This window comes from Tetranychus urticae, chromosome 2 (genome assembly GCF_039701765.1).
Source record: "Tetranychus urticae isolate SD_2017Ah chromosome 2, NJAU_TeUrti_SD_1.0, whole genome shotgun sequence".
NCBI lineage: Eukaryota > Metazoa > Arthropoda > Arachnida > Trombidiformes > Tetranychidae > Tetranychus > Tetranychus urticae.
In genome coordinates, this window is record NC_142959.1 from 21,711,058 (window position 1) to 21,730,645 (window position 19,588).

General features: G+C 32.5%; 3 protein-coding genes across 3 annotated transcripts; all 3 read right to left on the reverse strand.

Annotated features, from left to right (window-relative positions):
* Positions 1-2,889: 2,889 nt before the first annotated feature.
* On the reverse strand, positions 2,890-4,561 carry LOC107371817 (ganglioside GM2 activator). Its single transcript, XM_015939977.3, has 3 exons — positions 4,318-4,561; positions 3,962-4,135; positions 2,890-3,550 (listed from the first exon to the last, which is right to left on the reverse strand). The coding sequence occupies exons 1-3, from the start codon at positions 4,414-4,416 to the stop codon at positions 3,209-3,211; spliced, it is 615 nt and encodes a 204-aa protein (XP_015795463.1). The 5' UTR covers positions 4,417-4,561; the 3' UTR covers positions 2,890-3,208.
* A 4,888-nt stretch (positions 4,562-9,449) lies between these two features.
* LOC107371398 (uncharacterized) lies at positions 9,450-13,533 on the reverse strand. Its single transcript, XM_015939466.3, has 2 exons — positions 12,440-13,533; positions 9,450-12,338 (listed from the first exon to the last, which is right to left on the reverse strand). Exon 2 carries the CDS (start codon positions 12,127-12,129, stop codon positions 9,784-9,786), a length of 2,346 nt encoding a protein of 781 aa, XP_015794952.2. The 5' UTR covers positions 12,130-12,338; positions 12,440-13,533; the 3' UTR covers positions 9,450-9,783.
* A 3,161-nt stretch (positions 13,534-16,694) lies between these two features.
* On the reverse strand, positions 16,695-19,460 carry LOC107371394 (uncharacterized). The gene has a single exon (XM_015939462.3). The coding sequence runs from the start codon at positions 19,283-19,285 to the stop codon at positions 17,018-17,020; it is 2,268 nt and encodes a 755-aa protein (XP_015794948.2). The 5' UTR covers positions 19,286-19,460; the 3' UTR covers positions 16,695-17,017.
* Between the last annotated feature and the right edge of the window lie 128 nt (positions 19,461-19,588).

The following is a 19,588-nucleotide window of genomic DNA, read 5'->3' on the forward strand; positions in this document are numbered from 1 at the left end:
CATTTACATTGAAATCTTTGATAACAATATTCAATGAGAATCAACGAAATTCGTGATTCATTCTTCAACATTTTCTCATTATCCAACTTGGAATTCAATAATTTCCTGTTTAAACTGATTATCATTCCCTTCTATTTTAGCAACAATTATTTCTATTATGTAAAGTTATGAATAATTTTGGGTTTGGATTATTTTTTTTTCATTTCAATTTATTTTGGCAACTCGTGAAATTAATTTGTTTGCAAGTTTAGACTCGATGGTGAGACATTTTGGAAACTTTCATTTTCAGTGGTTTTGGTGGTTCGGTGAGTACATGATATACCGTTAAGAATAATAGATGTGAAACATGATAATTATGTGCAATTTCAATATACAGACAACAAACCTAATGAATATTGAGAAACAAAAAACAGGATAACATTTGCGAAAAGAAAAAGATAAATCAAAGAGAAAAATGAAACAATTTAGCATTTCAGTTGCAATTATGGTTAACAAAATTGAATATAAAATTGCATTTCCCAAAAAATCAATCCATTTTTTATCCTACTTTCCTCACCCATCATCCATCATCAATCATCACTTATACCGCTTATTCGTGGTTTACAGCAATTCAATAAATATCAGATATTACGATATGAACAGTGAAAAAGATCAAACCAAAGAAAATGTTTTACCATTCAAGTTAATTGAAATTGACAATCATTATTTTTCATTTCTATTTCCGAACCAATTTTTTAAACAATTTACTTCCAATGGAAGCCTTCAAAAAGCCAGTCAGTGAAACATGACAATAAAGATTGAAGACAAAATCAAGAATAGAAACTGTTATTGAAAAATCACATCCAGTAAATACTCGTTTAATAACGACACTTTTGTCTTGGATTTTGGGTGCTTAAGAAGACTTGAGAACCCGAGTCATCCTGGGAAAGACAAACACCGAAATCACTAGAATTCGATCAAGAAAAAATTGCCTTAAGTGACTGTTTACTGTATTTAAATCCATAAGCGAGACATTTTAATCTTCTCTGAGTTTCACAAATCTTTAGTAATCTTTTAGCCTAAAAAACTTAATGTAACTGAATATCTATGGATGGCCTCAGGATCGGAAGATTGACAATCATTGAATCACACTTGAAGATAAATCAAATGAGAAAATTGTTCCAACTCTAGTTTTGCGCTTGAAAATGTTTCAACTTTTCTTCTGATTTTCTGAGCAAAACCGATAATTCTGTAACTTTGATTTTTGTGCTTCAAAAAAGATCAAACAAAGAATCAATTGTATATTCATTGCTTCAAATTTGTCGAGTTCAATTAAAATGGTACAATAATGGTCAGTTGGATGAGAGATTTGTGAGTCTCTTTTGGTTAACCCTTTTCCTTGTATCCTGTGATTACACCATTGCGACCTTAACCTTGTTCAACTGATTATAATGAAAGTCAAACGTCAACTGTAAGTTGAAGGTAACAAAAAATAAAGATCACAATGAAAGTCGAATCATCAATCTAAAGTGAAATCCTTTTCCCATCTCTAAACTTGGTAATCATTTATTTTCACTATTTTTTCCTTTTCATCAATTTTCTTCTTCATTATCATCCTTTATCTTCATTTCAACCATTCACCATTTCTCTCTATTCACATCAAAATAACATCATCAACATCATCTTCATCAATCTGATGGTTTATTAGCTTGGATTTTGTTTTTTCCTCTATTCTCATCTTTTTTTTCTTGTAACTCCAAGCAATTCAATATCTTTTTTCTTGTCTATCCAAAAATAACAGACACAAATGAAATCAATATCTAAAAGAAGATGAAAATTGTCAAAAAAGCGAAAAATTTTCCTCTTTTCTTCTTCTTCTCCAATCTGATTCTCTTATTTCCTTAACCAGTCAAACATATATATTGACCAAATACCTTGATAATGTTCAGCTTATTCTCACTGAATCAATTCAATATTTGGCCAAATCTTCAAGTTAAATCAATACATCAATGAAATGTGAAACATTTAAAGCAACCTTTTCTTTCCATTAACTGGTCAACATTGATTTTGATGTTTGGACTTGTTTCACGCCAATTTGATTCTCAATCAGGTTTAGATTTAAATTTCGAACCGTGAATGGAATCATCATTATTCACAAATATTTAACTCATTACCTTTCAATTTCATCACTTGAAAGTGTTTCACTTACAATGTTCAAGATTGTTGAGTAGAGAAAACTTTGTCTCTATTTCGTTTGTCAATCTCAATGTTGAGCCTTTTCTTGCCTGACTCGGCTTTCACTAACCTTTCAATAGATTTTTATCGATTTATCATGCTCCCTGCTCTATCATCTTCATCTTTCTTCCATGATGAAGGCAGAGAGACACACACATTCATAAAGAAGTGTCAAGCAAAGTAAAGCACAAGGGAAAAGGGTTCGTTATTCACATTGTATCTTGCTAACAATCTGAGTTTCTCTCAATTCTTGTGTGTCAATCTTGATGACTTTTTTGCTTCTCTTTCCCTCTATTCCTCTCTGCCTCTGTCTCTCACGGTTTCATCCCAATTGTTTTTGTTTTCTGGCTCATAAATGGTTTATGATAAACGATAACATCACTAGTAACCAGAAAATGTCATATTACATTTGTTGACATTATTAGGGAAACAAACCAAATGAAAATGAATCATTTCATTCATTCAATCAACTCTGTTTCTCTTTATTCATTCTCATCCTTTTATTTTCCCTCATATTCCATTGTCTCTCACATTCCATGTCAAATATTACACATTACATGAGTTACCATCATTACTTTTGTATACACCTTATTCAACCATAAATGCTGTAAATGTTGCATTCAATTCTCTCAGATGACTTTTGGTGAAACGTAAGGGATAAAATAAGATTTCAAGTAAATCTGGATAATTCAAAATTTCATTTAAACAGCCTCGGTAGAGAGATTACACTATTTTGTTTGATTTATTAGGTTGGCCAAAAAGCATGAAAATTACATTTGAAAAAATGAAAGCAATTGAAGCTGTTTGGGATCATTTCATTGATTGAATAGTTTTAATTCAAGAATTAGATTTTTTTCAAATGTGATTTTCGCGCAAAGCTTTTTGACCTAATAAATAGCCTTGCGGGTATTATGCATGGGTTCAACAGATTTGCAGATTTCTTTTTGGGAAATAAATATATTCTCCTTTGTATTATCCTTGACAATTGCTTTGATTAATTGTTGATCTTCATTTGCATCAGGATTTGAATACAAAACAATTCTTGGCTTGATTGATCCATTAAATGAGCTTCTATTGAATAGTGACCGTTTTCAAGCCATTTTGGTATGTCAGAGAAGGGCAGAGTTGCATTTCCAACGACGACTTCAGGGAAATTGTATCGATTCGCTGGGAATGGACATGAACACGGAACACCGTATTGAGTATAAACATCAGGACAAGGTTTAGGGTAGGGCCATAGAGTACAAAAATCTGAATACTGGCAAGATCCAAAACCATGTTCACAGGGAATGTCAACCCATACTCCGAATACTTTCTTTTTCATCTTCAAGGTGAACTGGAGTAAGAAAAATAAAATAAGAATGAAAGTAAATTCAATAATACTAATTGTAACAATCTATTAATCACATGGAAACTGTAGATGGAAAGATTTAAATAGTATAAATCAATCTTACTGACAAATCAATACTTGTTTGCATAAAAACTCAACTCACTACCTGATTCTAACTGCTTTTGAGTGTTTATACTTATTCCTTTTTTTTGAGACGTTTGTCAATGAATTAACTATCAATTGTAAATGATACAATGTTGGTGATTTTTCACGATATTCAGATTTTTTCGGTTGTTCGAGGGAAAAATCCAAAGTTTGTCAAACACAAGATTAATTATTATTGATAGCAGCCTTTTCTTGCCATTTCAGTCCATGTAATTAATCATTGAAATTGTTGCTTGTTGGCTGTAAACTTACGGGAAGAGGTGAGGTTAAATTACTTTTAACGAGCACATCTAATCCTACAGAAAGTAAACCGGGAATCTTCATTGGATCAGGATCGATCTCAAGTCGACTAAACTTGATCACATCAGGTGTTCCACATTGAGTCCAGGCAAAATCTTTGAACAACAATCCGGTAATATTAACATTCTGGGATTGCCAATAAATTAGTACATGGATTGATACAATGTAAATAAAGGAAAAGAACAAGAGTTAATTTGATTGTTGCAAAAACTGAGAATTAATCAAGAGGTAAGAGTGATTAAGTAGGGGAAAGTTAAAGGTTGAGACTAATTAAAAAAGGTTTTGTAATTAAAAAGGAGTAAACATACTTGTTCAATATAGTTGTTGACAAATTGACAGGAGACTTGATGAAATGAGAGGCCAATTATTATTATTGCTGTGATCTCTGTGAAAACAAAGTTTCTCATGGTGAATTGAGCTGAAACTTTGAATATTTATAACCAAATAATAATGAAAATAATAAACTCTACAAGAGTCAATATGATGATCTGTTGAGCCAAGTCAGTGTATTATTATGAACACTTATAGGAAAATGAGGAACAACAACAACAACAAACTGGTGAATTATTAACTGATAATGATTATGATGTTGACAAAGTGATGAGATGAGGAAAAAATGAGATCAAGTGTGTGACACTTAATCTTTCATTTTCCATCTTATCATCATCTAAAGAAAAATGATGAAAAGATAGAGAAATCTCTTGAGTATCGAACAGGCATATTAAAAAATAAATGTCTCCTGGAATTGTTCAAGAAACAAGGAGTGAAGATCAGGCCATAATTGTCATCACAAGCATTTAAATGGTAAAGGCTCCAGAAATCACCAGCTTTCGATTTTGCGTGAAAATTTTGACTCTATTCCTGTCCGAAAATAAGCCATCAAAGTTACACCCAATGCTGATTAGATTAACCTTTGTCCAATTTTTGGGTAACCTTGAACGATCTTGGCAACTCAGCTATCTAGTTACATCTTCATGATACCGATTCCAATCTCCATTGATTAGCTGGCCACGGATTGTCAAATGTAACTGATTACTCAAGAGTGAAGAGGCAATTGATATTGGATAAATACTGCAACAGTACATGTGGTTACAAATGGTTAAAATCAAGAGATCTCAAGTGAGATATTTCACTTTGTGGTTGTCCTCAACAGGCTCCATTAGCATCACTCGTTTTGAATTAAATTTCCTAAAATATCATCATCAGTTGCGGTGGAAAAATTGACCAATCCGAGTTAATTTGAATAAGGTTGGAAAAACATTTGATCCCTTTGGTGACTTTGCTTCTACGATTTTACTCGATTCCTTGGCTCACTTCTTTTCATTTGGTGCCATTAATGTAATTGTTTTTGATTAACATTATCATTTTCTGGTTTAAGTGAACATTGAAAGTGAGATGTTATCATGTTTATGTTAACCTAATTGATTCCAGTTCAATGGGGTTTTAGGTTTGTTTGTTTGTTATCTTGTTTTGTGGTGATGGTTAACATTGATTTGCTGGTAACAGGTTAAATAATGGAGACCATACAGAAAATAAAGATGATGTTGATGAAGGCAGAAAGTGTGTAAGATTAGGTGTAAAAAGGAAACAAAGAAGTTATGATGATGTATTGAAAATCAATGAACAGGAATAAACCATAATGAGAATCCTTTGAGTTAGCATGGAAAAAACCATCCAATGAATATCTATTGGCTTTATGTAGCAATCCACTAACTTTGATTGATGGGGTTGATAAAAAATTATGATAATCACTGTAATCAGTCAAGAAATAAACTGTTTTATTAAAAAAATAGTAAAATTAACAGTAAAAAAACCGTCAAGCAATTTTAAATTATTGGATTAAAAATAGGCGCCGGCTTATTGAATGACCGCCATTTTTATCCACATGTAAATGTTAATCATGTGATTAGTAGAGCAGCTGATTAATTATTGCTTTGGATTGTATTTAATGCTGATAAATAATATTTAATTTAATCAACATTTCCTTTTACCCGTAGAACTTTCGAGTTCAGACTTTTCAAACAAATCAGATTAATCAAAGAAAGCAATGATCAATAAAATTGAATATTTTTTTGCCTTATTCAATAACTGTAATGATTGGATGATGAAAGTAATGTTAGGGTAATCTATAAACCCTGATTGCATTTCAACAAATAGATTTTTTCAACTTACAGTGAATTAACCAAAACTAGAAATATAACCAGAAAGTTCAATACACACATAGTTACTCCATCTGAATTCACTTGGAGATAGGAAATTCAGCTGAACCTGAAATAATACTAAATGTGATCATTTCAATGTCATTTAAAACCGATCACAGTTGCTATGAGTTTCAATATACATTGGTTAACAATTCAATAAATTTACTAAATGCATCCACAATGTTCACAATCAAATGTATTTGATTTGATTTCATGTAAATATATATCACTTTTATCATCATCTTCATCTTTAAATTCAGACATTTCTATATAATTATCATCATCACTATCAATTTCTTCGCTGATGTTGATTTCATCTATTTAAATCTCATCGAATTTCCATATTTCTGAAGATATTTCGTCTTCAAATATTCATCTGAATATTTCACATCTAACAATTACTGATTGAGAATCAGATGACCATTTGATTTATTACACTCCATTCACTTTGAAACATCCCTTAATAAAAAAATACCACCGCTAGAATGGTGAATATAAGATGACCATTGGACCAGAATTGCATTTTTAATTTGTTAATTATGCTGATTTTATCCATGATTTTTGAGTTATTCAAATGCCAGTAAATAGCTGAAAAGATTGGGAATACTTTGCATAGAATTGCAATTGAATGAATAAATCTGTGATAAAGTGAAATATGGAGGAAGAAAGTAAATTAATAATTAGACAATTGGTTGAATCAAAAGTTGTCGATAAAAAATGCAAAAATTAACTTTGATCAAGTACTCATCGATATATCGAGGTTATTGATATATCGAAAGAGCTCTTGCTTTTATACTGATTGAACGGTCCCTGGAATTCTGTAGAGGTCAATTTGTGAATTGCCTTAACATTATTGTTCAAATATTAATTTAGTTTAAATTATTATTACTTGATTGTGTTGTTTATTGTTTTATCAAGTGACAATGGTGAAGATTGTTGGTCCAATTGTGGATACACCACAAGTTACATGGAAAGGAAAAGTGTATAAAAAGATGATTTTTGGCTACAATAAATTTGGTTGGGTTGATTTCGATTGGGCTAGAGCAGCCAGAAGTAACTGGTATGTTCGTTATTTCGGCTTTTCTCTAGTATTTGCTGCCCTTCCTTTGCAAATTTACTTCCACAGATTAGTCAATTCACCTGAAAACAAAGCATATTGGGCAGCTAAACGAAAAGCTGATGCCGAAAAGGAACACAAACATGAATGGGACGTATGAGATATGGATATGACCCATCTTCAATAATATAATATGATTAAACCATTTAGTTTTAATTGAGTCAATAGATGTTTCCTTATTATAAATATGAGTTGAATATGGAAATTTCAAAATGGAAATCGTTTACCCAATAAAGTAAAAAATGAAGATGTATCCATTGACTCCAATATACGTCTATTAAATTCATTTCCACTCATTTGCATCATTTATCAACCTTTCAAATAAGTCTACTTCCAAAGTTAATATTAGTGCTATGATCGACTTTGCTTTATACATAAAACCTTTAAGAAATGTCATCATTTTCTGATCAGGTTGAAAAATTGATGTGAGTTTTAAATTTTATCGTGACATTCGGTTTTACTAACGATATTGCTATTGAATGTTATCGTGACAATTTTTACAATTGGTTGGCGATAAAAGTTATGGTGACTTTAGATGATTTTGTGATAAAAAGACAGGTCTTATATCGTATGTGGAATGTCGATTTTCTTGATTTCTTGATATTGTCCCTTTAAATAAATTTATACTTCGTATATCACTGAATGGTGGTGAAGGCGATGGAGTTGGTGGAGTTGATCTTGGTGAATTTACATGACTAGATATTATCGTTGAGAAACAAGCAATAAGCGGTGATTTAGTGTTCTACCATTAATTTCATTATTAGAAACATTCAGTTTTAACTACAAAGCTAAACCGGTAACATCTATTATGCCACTGATAAGATTTTGTTTTTGTTATTATTGTTAGCATTGATGCAGTGATATCAACGCCGTTAATCCTCTTGACTAGTTTCGCATTATATTCAAGAAATTTTCGAGGATCATAAGGAAATGGTAAGAACAAGACTAGCTCGGTTAAACATTATAGCCCTGTTTTACGTGTATATACATAACAACGCAGTGACTTTTCATCTCTGTGAATATTTGCAGACTTCCGATAAAGATCTGGTCCATCAGTTGGATAAATATTATGGAAATGGCTTAATGACCCGCTATGGCTGTGGCTATTTGATTTGGTTAGCTTTTCACATTCAACATGAACATTCGCATATGGATGAACATCAAGAATACTTACGATCAACTGACTTGGCTGTTTAAGTTTTTCTTCAATTGTTGAAGGCCTTAAAGAGTTTCGTAGTTGAAAAACTTGGTTAGCTTTTTACATTCAATTACAAATGAAATAGACGATAAAGTTTCAAGATAAAAATATACTTTTTTTTCTCCCTTTTCACATCATCGTCCTTGTTACCAGAATCATCATCATTCTAGTCATCATCACTAACTTATCAAAACACTCACATAGTGGGTTTTTTTACCCTGAGCTCAAGTGAGGTGGGTGGAGAAGAAGAGGAGGAAGAGGGTGAATGATGGAAGATTATAAAGAAGAGGGGAAACTTGATGATTAACCCAAAAGAGAGACTCGTGTGGGGTTTATGGAGGTGTGATGAGAGGATGATGATGAAGGGAAGATGCAAAAAATGATGCGGGTGGGTAAGAAAGAAGATAAAGAGAGAGAGAAACAGGGTGGGTGGTTAAGGAGAGGGATAGAGCATTGAAACACCATAGGGGTTACCAATTGCTGTGAATGTTTCCTTCAATCAACATGATTAGTTTCTTTGAATAGTATAAAATTGCGTCAATAGATGGCAGTACCTCCGTTTTAGGAAACCGAGCCGAAAAACTGTTCTAATGCAATGGCACGTCGATAAAAATATGAATCTTTTCTATTAATTGAAATAATGAAAATGATTCCCGTCATTCGTGCTTTATCATTTTCAATAATTTCAATGAGAAAAGCGCAATACAATACTATTCTGTCTGAAAAGTGACTAAATCTCAAGGTAACGATAAGATTATCGAGAAACCATTCATTATCAATGGATTTTTTAATTTTGCGCGAAGCGGGTGAATTTTTGAATTGATTGAAAGTTTATACGAAATTCTAGTTAGCATTTTCTGTTACAATTTTGCATGGACTACCAAATCAATAATAATCTCAATGGTGTTAGTGTTTTAAAAACGATTTTGCATCAAAAACGTTTTATTTTATGTTATTTACAAATTAATTAACAAGCTCAGGTACATAATAACATAATCAAGCTAACTAAATAAATTAGAGCTGATCACAGTTTACAATCATTGAGTAAAAATTTAATAAATTTATATTTCTTGGCATTTTTGGGATAGATCTGTAAATGAAGATTGAATAAGCGGATAACCAATCGCATAACATTTGATTCCTCCCAATCGGATGCTATTGCTGTTAATAATCCATAATCAATTCGACTATCAATTCAATTATTGGCAATTTAGAGTATCCAATATGGCATATGTTACCAAGAGTTGCTCTTTTAAATTTACATTGCAACTCGTTTTGGTTCGCTTTGTTTTCTTCGGTTTTTCCTTATTGACGATTTCATAGCCACCATAGATGGTGAAGCTGATCCATTTCTTGAGTATTTCCTTGAATTTCGCAGTCCATTATGATTAACCATATGATTTATCATCTGCTTTTGTGTTGAACTTCGTTTACCACAAATAACGCAAGAATATGGATAAAGATTATTTTGCTTGTTGATATATTGATGAAGAAGATATCGATGAGTATGAAGTGATTTGTAATTAGCAAATGAACATCCACAATGTTCACAATCAAATGTATTTGATTTGATTTCATGTAAATATATATCACTTTTATCATCATCTTCATCTTTAAATTCAGACATTTCTAAATAATTGTCTTCTTCACTATCAACTTCTTCAATGATATCGGATTCATCTATTGAAATTTCATCAGACTGCCATGTTTCTGATGATATTTCTTCTTCAGAATATTTATCTGAATATTTTTTATCATTATTGGATGTTGCTTGAGAACTAGATGAATTAGGCCTTTCATTTGATTCAGCAGTGATAGGTAAAACACTAGAAACTGTATTAACTCGAACTGGATTCAAACGGTTAAACCAATTAGTTTTCTTTGAGTTTTTAGAGGTTTCAGTATTAAAAATAAGAGTTGCATGTGGAAATGAGTCTCGTTCAGATAATAACGTTGAAGACGAAGATGGACCCATTGATTCCAATAAGCGTCTATTGAATTCATTTTCACTCATTTTTATCATTTCATCGACTTTATCAATAATATTACATCCATTGTTATTGTTAGTGATGTGGCTGGCTTTACTTTTGCTGCCTTTGAGAGACGTTATTGTCATTTGGTGATGGGGCTGAGAAACATTAATATGCCTATGCTGCCCATATTGATATGAGTTTTCATATTTATCTGGACATTTTGGTTTAACTAACGATGTTGCTATTGTTTGTGGAGGTGACGATGTTTTACAATTGATTGGTGATAAAAGTGATGTTGGCTTTCGATGATTTTGCGTTGAACAGACAGATCTCATATCGTATGGGGAACGTCGATTTTCTTGATTTCTTGGTATTGACCCTTTAAATATATTTATACCTCGTATATCGTTGAATGGTGGTGAAGGCGACGGAGTTGGTGGAGTTGATCTTGGTGAATTTACATGACTAGACATTTTCGTTGAGAAGCATGAAATAAGGGGCGATTTATCAGCATTCGATGTTCTTCCATTAATTCCATTATTTGAACCATTCAGTTTTAAACATAAAGTTAAACCAGCATCATTCATAATATTTAGCAAGTCCCTTTGATCATTTGATTGCCCATTTGAATCACATAAAGGTTCCCGATCTTGATGTGTTGATTGATGAGACAATTGAGGTAATTGAGAATTAGAATGCAATTGAGATTGAGATTGTCGTGGAGGTAATGTATACTTGGATTGCGAACTGTAGTTTTCAAGAAGTAATCTATTTGATTCTTCATTCCACAGAGCGAGATTAAATGTTGGTAAACTTTTTAAACCATTGGTTTGACTTTCTAAATTAGTAACTCCATTATGGTGATTATAATGATTATTATTGCTGTTGTTGTTGTTGTTGTCACAAATCATGTTGTTATTGTTTAAAAGTGTACTATCGGAAGCGATATTGGAATTGTTTATATTATTATTGTTGGTATTTGGCGATCCATTGGTGGTATGATTGACATTTGATGCAGTATAATCAACACCATTAATCCTTTTGATTAGTTTCACATTATATTCAAGACCTTTGTGGATCCGAAGGAAATGTTTCTTAACATGATCAGCTCGGTTAAACATTTTATTACATACATAACAACGAAATGGCTTTTCATCTCTGTGAATATTTTCATGTCTCCGATAAAGATCTCGTCTATCGGTTGAATATGAACATTGATCACAGGAATATCTCTTTTTCTGGTTATTAACTAATTTGGTATGATGGTTCATATTATCATTTCTTTGAGGTAGTTGTTGGTTATTCATATTAATAACATTATTATTATTATTATTATAACAAATATTATTGTTGTTATTACGGTTGTTGTTGTTCATTAAATTCAGCTGATTGAATGTTGATTTATCATTTATACTTGAAGCATAGTTCTTAACTAATGATAAAACAGATGATGATGGTATCGATGATTTAAATGATTTGCTGTTCAAAACATTAACAAAATTTGTATCCATATTTTCACTTTTTACAAAACTAGTGGATATGGTTGTAGAATGGCTTTTATCGTTTCTTTTAGGAACAATTGAACGAAAAGAGTTCAAATTATCAGCACCTTTGCTAATTATTGATACCATTTCGTTGAAAATTGGATCATCAAAACAGTTATTTGATATTAAAGCAACAGTCGATCCAAAAAAGGTGAGAACAGGTTTATTAAAGGTTTAATCCAGACAAGCTTCCCTTTTCCTCGTTGTTTTCAGATAAAAACAAAACACTAATAAAACAAAAGTGCACAGTACCAATAAGCAAACGAGAGAGCCAGACTTTTAGAACTACAAGGAAACTGAAATTAAAGATAAGGCAAAACATGGATATTAGTTAAACTGGTTGTATTTAAATGTAAATTAACACTGAAATAGACTTGAAAAGAGGCTAAAAACTTACCTTTAAAATAAGATGGTTAAATGTTCCATATGACTGTATTTTCAAAGTGAAAAGTTTGGGTTAAACATTGTTCAACCAGAAAACAAAGTTGTTGTTAGACACAAGCAAACAGCACATAGTTCAATCAAAAAAGTTGACAATGGTTAAGATTATTGAGGGAAAATATAAATATACCAGAAAAAAGAGTGAGAAAGAGGGAGATCTTGTGAGCGAAAAATGAGTAAAAAGGTTGAATCGAAAGAAAGAATCTTCAAGTTTTCAAAGAATCTGAGACAAGAAAAATGTAATCAAAACTGAAGACAGTCAGAATGGAACCAAATGATACTGATGATAATTAACAAAGACACAAAATAACTGTTGGTAATCGGTAGTTTGTTGAAATAATGATATAATCAAGGTTCACAAGCAAAGAGTTGCAACAAAAATTTGATAACGTTAAGAAGAATCGCAAGTTGCTTTGGCCAACAACAACAAACAAGAAAATATCCTTTAGGAAAATATTTTTCGTTAAAGAGAGAGAAAAACTCACTGGAGAAAGAGGGAGAAGAAGATAGGTGAGAAGATAGGGAAAAGAAGAGGGAAGAAACAAGGAAAGGAAAAAGTGTAAAGGAGAGGAAAGGGAAAGAAGACTTCTGTCTATATTGCATTGAAAGCTAAATAGACAGGGAAATGAAAAGTGGGAGAGGTTGCTAGAGAAGGAAGATAAAGATAGATAGTGAGAGACAAGTGAGTGGGGGATAAGAGATAGAGAAAGATGATTAAAGAGTGAAAAATAAAGGAAAAAGAAGAGAGCAAAAAAAGCGAAAAATGAAAGGCAGTCAGAATCTTCTTCTAGTTTTTCACTTTTCTCGCTGTACTTAAGATTGAGGGAAGAAGGAGGAAGATGAGGATAAATATGAAGGGTAGTAAAAGAAGAAGAGAAAAGAAAGAGAAACTTATCTTTGGTCTCTATCTACTGATGAATACTGATCATGTTGAAGGAAACATTCACAGCAATTGGTAACCCCTATGGTGTTTCAATGCTCTATCCCTCTCTTTAACCACCCACCCTGTTTCTCTCTCTCTCTCTTTATCTTCTTTCTTACCCACCCGCATCATTTTTTGCATCTTCCCTTCATCATCATCCTCTCATCACACCTCCATAAACCCCACACGAGTCTCTCTTTTGGGTTAATCATCAAGTTTCCCCTCTTCTTTATAATCTTCCATCATTCACCCTCTTCCTCCTCTTCTTCTCCACCCACCTCACTTGAGCTCAGGGTAAAAAAACCCACTATGTGAGTGTTTTGATAAGTTAGTGATGATGACTAGAATGATGATGATTCTGGTAACAAGGACGATGATGTGAAAAGGGAGAAAAAAAAAGTATATTTTTATCTTGAAACTTTATCGTCTATTTCATTTGTAATTGAATGTAAAAAGCTAACCAAGTTTTTCAACTACGAAACTCTTTAAGGCCTTCAACAATTGAACAAAAAACTTGAACAGCCAAGTCAGTTGATCGTAAGTATTCTTGATGTTCATCCATATGCGAATGTTCATGTTTTTCCTGTAACTCGTTTTTCTGAATCACTTTGATGACTGAAAAGAGGTGTGTAGGTGCCTAGACCCATCATCATCATAATCATTCTGATCGTCCATTTAATCAATGTGGGTGTTGGTTGTTTTCAGTTGAAACTCAGTTTTTTTTTCTTCTTCTCCCCATTTGTGCACTTTCCACCCCAGAAGAGGCTGATAATGACGAGAGGAAAGATGAGAAGTGAAAGAAAGGAAAGAGACACACACACACAAAAAAAGGTTACGAAAAAGGAAAAAGAAGAATATGAAGAAAATGATGAAAAAGGAAGAGACAAAATTAACCCCTATCATGAGTAGATGATGAGAAGGAGGAAGATAAGGTTTACTACCAACACCACCATGAAGATGATCTTCATGTAATACTTTCAACATTATTCTCATGGTGCTGTTAACATTTCATCTTTGCTGTTGAAACTGAAAACTCGTTCTCCTCTTTTTTTCCTCTTCTCTTTGCCTGTGTAAAAATGATGAAAACTTATTCACATCATGATGATCACCATTTCAACCCACACACTCCCCTTGCCTTTTTCCCTCTTTCTTCCCTCCTCCTTTCTGCTGAACAGTTTTCCATGTCTTCTCCATGTAACTTGTAACTCTCAAAGTTTCCTCTTTGTTCATCTTTTTCCCCTTTTTTCGTTCGCCATCCATTCAATTACTTCTGTACATTGAAGGTTTGTTGTGCCTTACATTTTCACTCTCACCAACAGTTATCATTATCATTGTAATATACATGGTAATATAATGATTGGGTTTAATGAAAACACTTTTCCTCTCTTTTCCTTTTCTCTCTCTCTCTCTCTCTCTCTTTACCGTCTGAATAACAGTTTTCAGGTTTACATTCGTTGGTGTTGTTGGTTTTGGGTTTTTGTTTGCTGTTCAATGTTGATGTGACTATTGTGTACATTTTTGTTTCATGGATTAGTTAAAAGGGTGGAGTGGGTGGGTTGGTCTGGTCAAGGTTTTTGATCTTCATTTTCAAGAGTTTGGTGATGATAATGATGAGAGAAGGAGAAGCAAAAAAGGGCGGAAGATTGAAGATAAAATTGGCGATAAAGGAAAAGATGGAAATAGAGAGAAGAAGAAAAAAAAGTGGGAGACTTTTTGACTGCAAGGGAATGGTAAAGAGATGAGATGATGTTACAAGAAGAAGGAGGAAGATGATGATGATGATAATGCTGAAGGATTTTAGGCGAGTCAAGGGAAAACGAGATGAGAAGAAGAAAATGAAAAGAAATGATAAAGTCTGTTGAGGCTTAAGAAAGAGCATGAAAGAGGGAGGTTAAGGGGGTGGCTACCAAAGATTGCTTTTTCCTCTTCTTCCTTTTACGGATTGGAAAGATTCTGAGGAAGACGAAGATGATAAGGATGTTACAGAGGAAAAGCCTGAGGAATAGTTTCCTCGAGGATCGATCATTGTGGGAGGGATAATGGGGGAGAGAGGAAAGGATATAAATATATATTTGGGTGAGAGTTGGAATAACATTGAGAAGGGGAAAAAAAGGTTGAGAATAATGATGAGAGTAAAAGATGAGAGATGATGAGAAGGATCAACTGTATTAGATAGTTTCTTGTTTGTGTGTCTTTCGTATGTGCTGAGTATGACATGGAAGAGGATGAAAAGATGATGATCAACTTGGATGATGCAAGTAGGAGGTGGGTGGGTGGATGATCAAAGTGATTGGTAAAAGGAAGGGAAAGAGAGGAAAATTGAGTTTCTCGGTCTGCAAATGATTATGTGTAAAGAGGATGTTAAGAGAGGAGGAAGACGAGCAAATATGATTTTGTTTTGACTTGAAAAGAGATGGATACAGATTTTCATCACCATTATCATGAGAATGATTAGGTTGCAGGAGAGAGCAAATTTCTTGGTCACTTCTAGATGATTGTGTGGTGAAAATTAGAGATGCATTTGCTTTTGGTTATTGCAAGGCAAAATATTAATGAAAAAGGTTGTATTCATTGGACGATTCCTGGGAAATGCTTTACAGGTCGTTCAAAGGTTCAATAATTTGCTTTTTATAACTGCTTTTTTTTGGGTTTAAAACTGGTTTAAAAGGCTGGTTTAGTTGGACTCTTGATTTGATATTTTAAATTCAACAAAAATCCAACTTCCACAATTAGCTAATTTCATCCTTCTCAATGCATTTGGTTTGTCGTTGGAAATGTTGCTTTACAAATTGGTAAATTGGCAATTTTCACAGCTTTGGTTGTAATTGGTGTTGAATTGAAACAATTGCAACAGTTTAGATTGTTTAACCAGATAAATGATAATTTTAATTTGGAGATTTGTGGATGGCGATTTAATAACTGAATCTTTCTCTATTTCATCGACAATAAATCTTGTCCCTAGTTAACCATGAATGCAATTTTTGAGAATCTCATTTGTAACCCAATTTCATCAAGTTTCATGGTTATGATAATTTCATTGCAAACTGTAAATATTTTTGGAGCAATTTGATTTATTGAAGTTGTCTGTTAGCCCACTCAGTGGTGAAAGACGTGGAGGACCTTGCAGTGTTAGGCGGAGTGCAATCTCAAGTGTTTTTCAGAAACACATTGAATTTGTGAAATATAATTGGAAAATATTAGTCATTACATGAACATTTCCGCTTCAAAAAATTGGTTATAATCATTTGATAACTAAACAAATGACGATGGTCTTGTGTAACAAAAACGATTTTGCATCAAAAACGTTGAATTTTATGTAATTTACAAATTAATAAACAAGCTCAGATACATAACATAATCAAGCTAACTAAATAAATTAGAGCTGATCACAGTTTACAATCATTGGGTAAAAATTTAATAAATTTATATTTCTTGGCATTTTTGGGGTAGATCTGAAAATGAATATTGAATAAGCGGATAACCAATCGCATAACATTTGATTACTCCCAATCGGATGCTATTGCTGTTGATAACCAATAATCAACTAGATTATCATTTCAATTGGCAATTTAGAGAATCCAATGGCATATGTTATCAAGAGTTGCTCTGTTTTTACATTGCAACTCGTTTTGGTTCGCTTTGTTTTCTTCGATTTTTCCTTATTGACGATTTCATAGCCACCATAGATGGTGATGCTGATCCATTTCTTGAGTATTTCCTTGAATTTCTCAGTCCATTATGATTAACCATATGATTTATCATCTGCTTTTGTGTTGAACTTCGTTTACCACAAATAACACAAGAATATGGATAAAGATTATTTTGCTTGTTGATATATTGATGAAGAAGATATCGATGAGTATGAAGTGATTTGTAATTAGCAAATGAACATCCACAATATTCACAATCAAATGTATTTGATTTGATTTCATGCAAATAAATATCACTTTTATCATCATCTTCATCTTTAAATTGAGACATTTCTAAATAATTGTCTTCTTCACTATCAACTTCTTCAATGATATCGGATTCATCTATTGAAATTTCATCAGATTGCCATGTTTCTGATGATATTTCTTCTTCAGAATATTTTTCTGAATGTTTATGTGGAAATTTATTCGAATATTTCATATTAATATTAATCTTTGATTGTGAATCCGATTTATCATTCAATTCATTATTGCTAGATACAACACTAGACACTGTATTAACACGAACTGGATTCAAACGGTTAAACCAATTAGTTTTCTTTGAGTTATTAGATGCTTCAGTATTAAAAATTAGAGTCGCATGTGGAAACGAGTCTCGTTCAGATAATAAAGTAGAGGACGAAGATGGACCCATTGATTCCAATAGGCGTCTATTGAATTCATTTTCACTCATTTTTATCATTTCATCGACTTTATCAATAATATTACATCCATTGTTATTGTTAGTGATGTGGCTGGCTTTGCTTTTGCTGCCTTTGAGAGACGTTATTGTCATTTGGTGATGGGGTTGAGAAACATTAATATGCCTATGCTGCCCATATTGATATGAGTTTTCATATTTATCTGGACATTTTGGTTTAACTAACGATGTTGCTATTGTTTGTGGAGGTGACGATGTTTTACAATTGATTGGTGATAAAAGTGATGTTGGCTTTCGATGATTTTGCGTTGAACAGACAGATCTCATATCGTATGGGGAACGTCGATTTTCTTGATTTCTTGGTATTGACCCTTTAAATGTATTTATACCTCGTATATCGTTGAATGGTGGTGAAGGCGAAGGAGTTGGTGGAGTTGATCTTGGTGAATTTACATGACTAGACATTTTCGTTGAGAAACAAGAAATAAGTGGTGATTTATCAGCATTCGATGTTCTTCCATTAACTCCATTATTTGAACCATTCAGTTTTAAACATAAAGTTAAACCAGCATCATTCATAATATTTAGCAAGTCCCTTTGATCATTTGATTGTCCATTTGAATCACATAAAGGTTCACGATCTTGATGTGTTGATTGATGAGACAATTGAGATAATTGAGAATTAGAATGCAATTGAGATTGAGATTGTCGTGGAGGTAATGTATACTTGGATTGCGAACTGTAGTTTTCAAGAAGTAATCTATTTGATTCTTCATTCCACAAAGCGAGATTAAATGTTGGTAAACTTTTTAAACCATTGGTTTGACTTTCTAAATTAGTAATACTATTATGGTTGTTATTGTTGGTGTCACAAATGATTTTGTTATTGTTTAAAAGTGTACTTTCGGAAGCGATGCTATTGTTGGTATTTGGCGATCCATTGGTGGTATGATTGACATTTGATGCAGTATAATCAACGCCGTTAATCCTTTTGATTAGTTTCACATTATATTCAAGACCTTTGTGGATCCTAAGGAAATGTTTCTTAACATGATCAGCTCGGTTAAACATTTTATTACATACATAACAACGAAATGGCTTTTCATCTCTGTGAATATTTTCATGTCTCCGATAAAGATCTCGTCTATCAGTTGAATATGAACATTGATCACAGGAATATCTTTTTTTCTGGTTATTAACTAATTTGGTATGATGGTTCATATTATCATTTCTTTGAGGTAGTTGTTGGTTATTCATATTAATAACATTATTATTATTATTATTATTATTATAACAAATATTATTATTGTTATTACGGTTGTTGTTGTTGGTTAAATTCAGCTGATTGAATGTTGATTTATCATTTATACTTGCAGAATAGTTCTTAACTAATGATAAAACAGATGATGATGGTATCGATGATTTAAATGATTTGCTGTTCAAAACATTAACAAAATTTGTATCCATATTTTCACTCTTAACATAGTTTTGATTTTGAAAAAACTGGTGGTTGTAGGTTAGGTTATACATGTTGAAAGTTGATCACAGGACAAAAAAGAACGTTAATATCAGAAGAAACTTTGAGTAATCCAAATCCGTCATTTGTCTTGGTTCAACAACAAGACTTAACTAAAGAAAGTATTTTTGCAAAAAGAGTGAGAAGATTGAAGCTGATAAGGAAAGGAAAGAGAAAAATTAGTGAGATCGCTGTCTAAATTAATAGACAGGGAAAAGCAAGAGTGGGAGAGGTTGAGAGAGACTAAACAAAAAAGGGGAGGAAGATAAAGATAGATAGTGAGTAAGGGGAAAAGAAAGACAAGAAATGATGAGCTG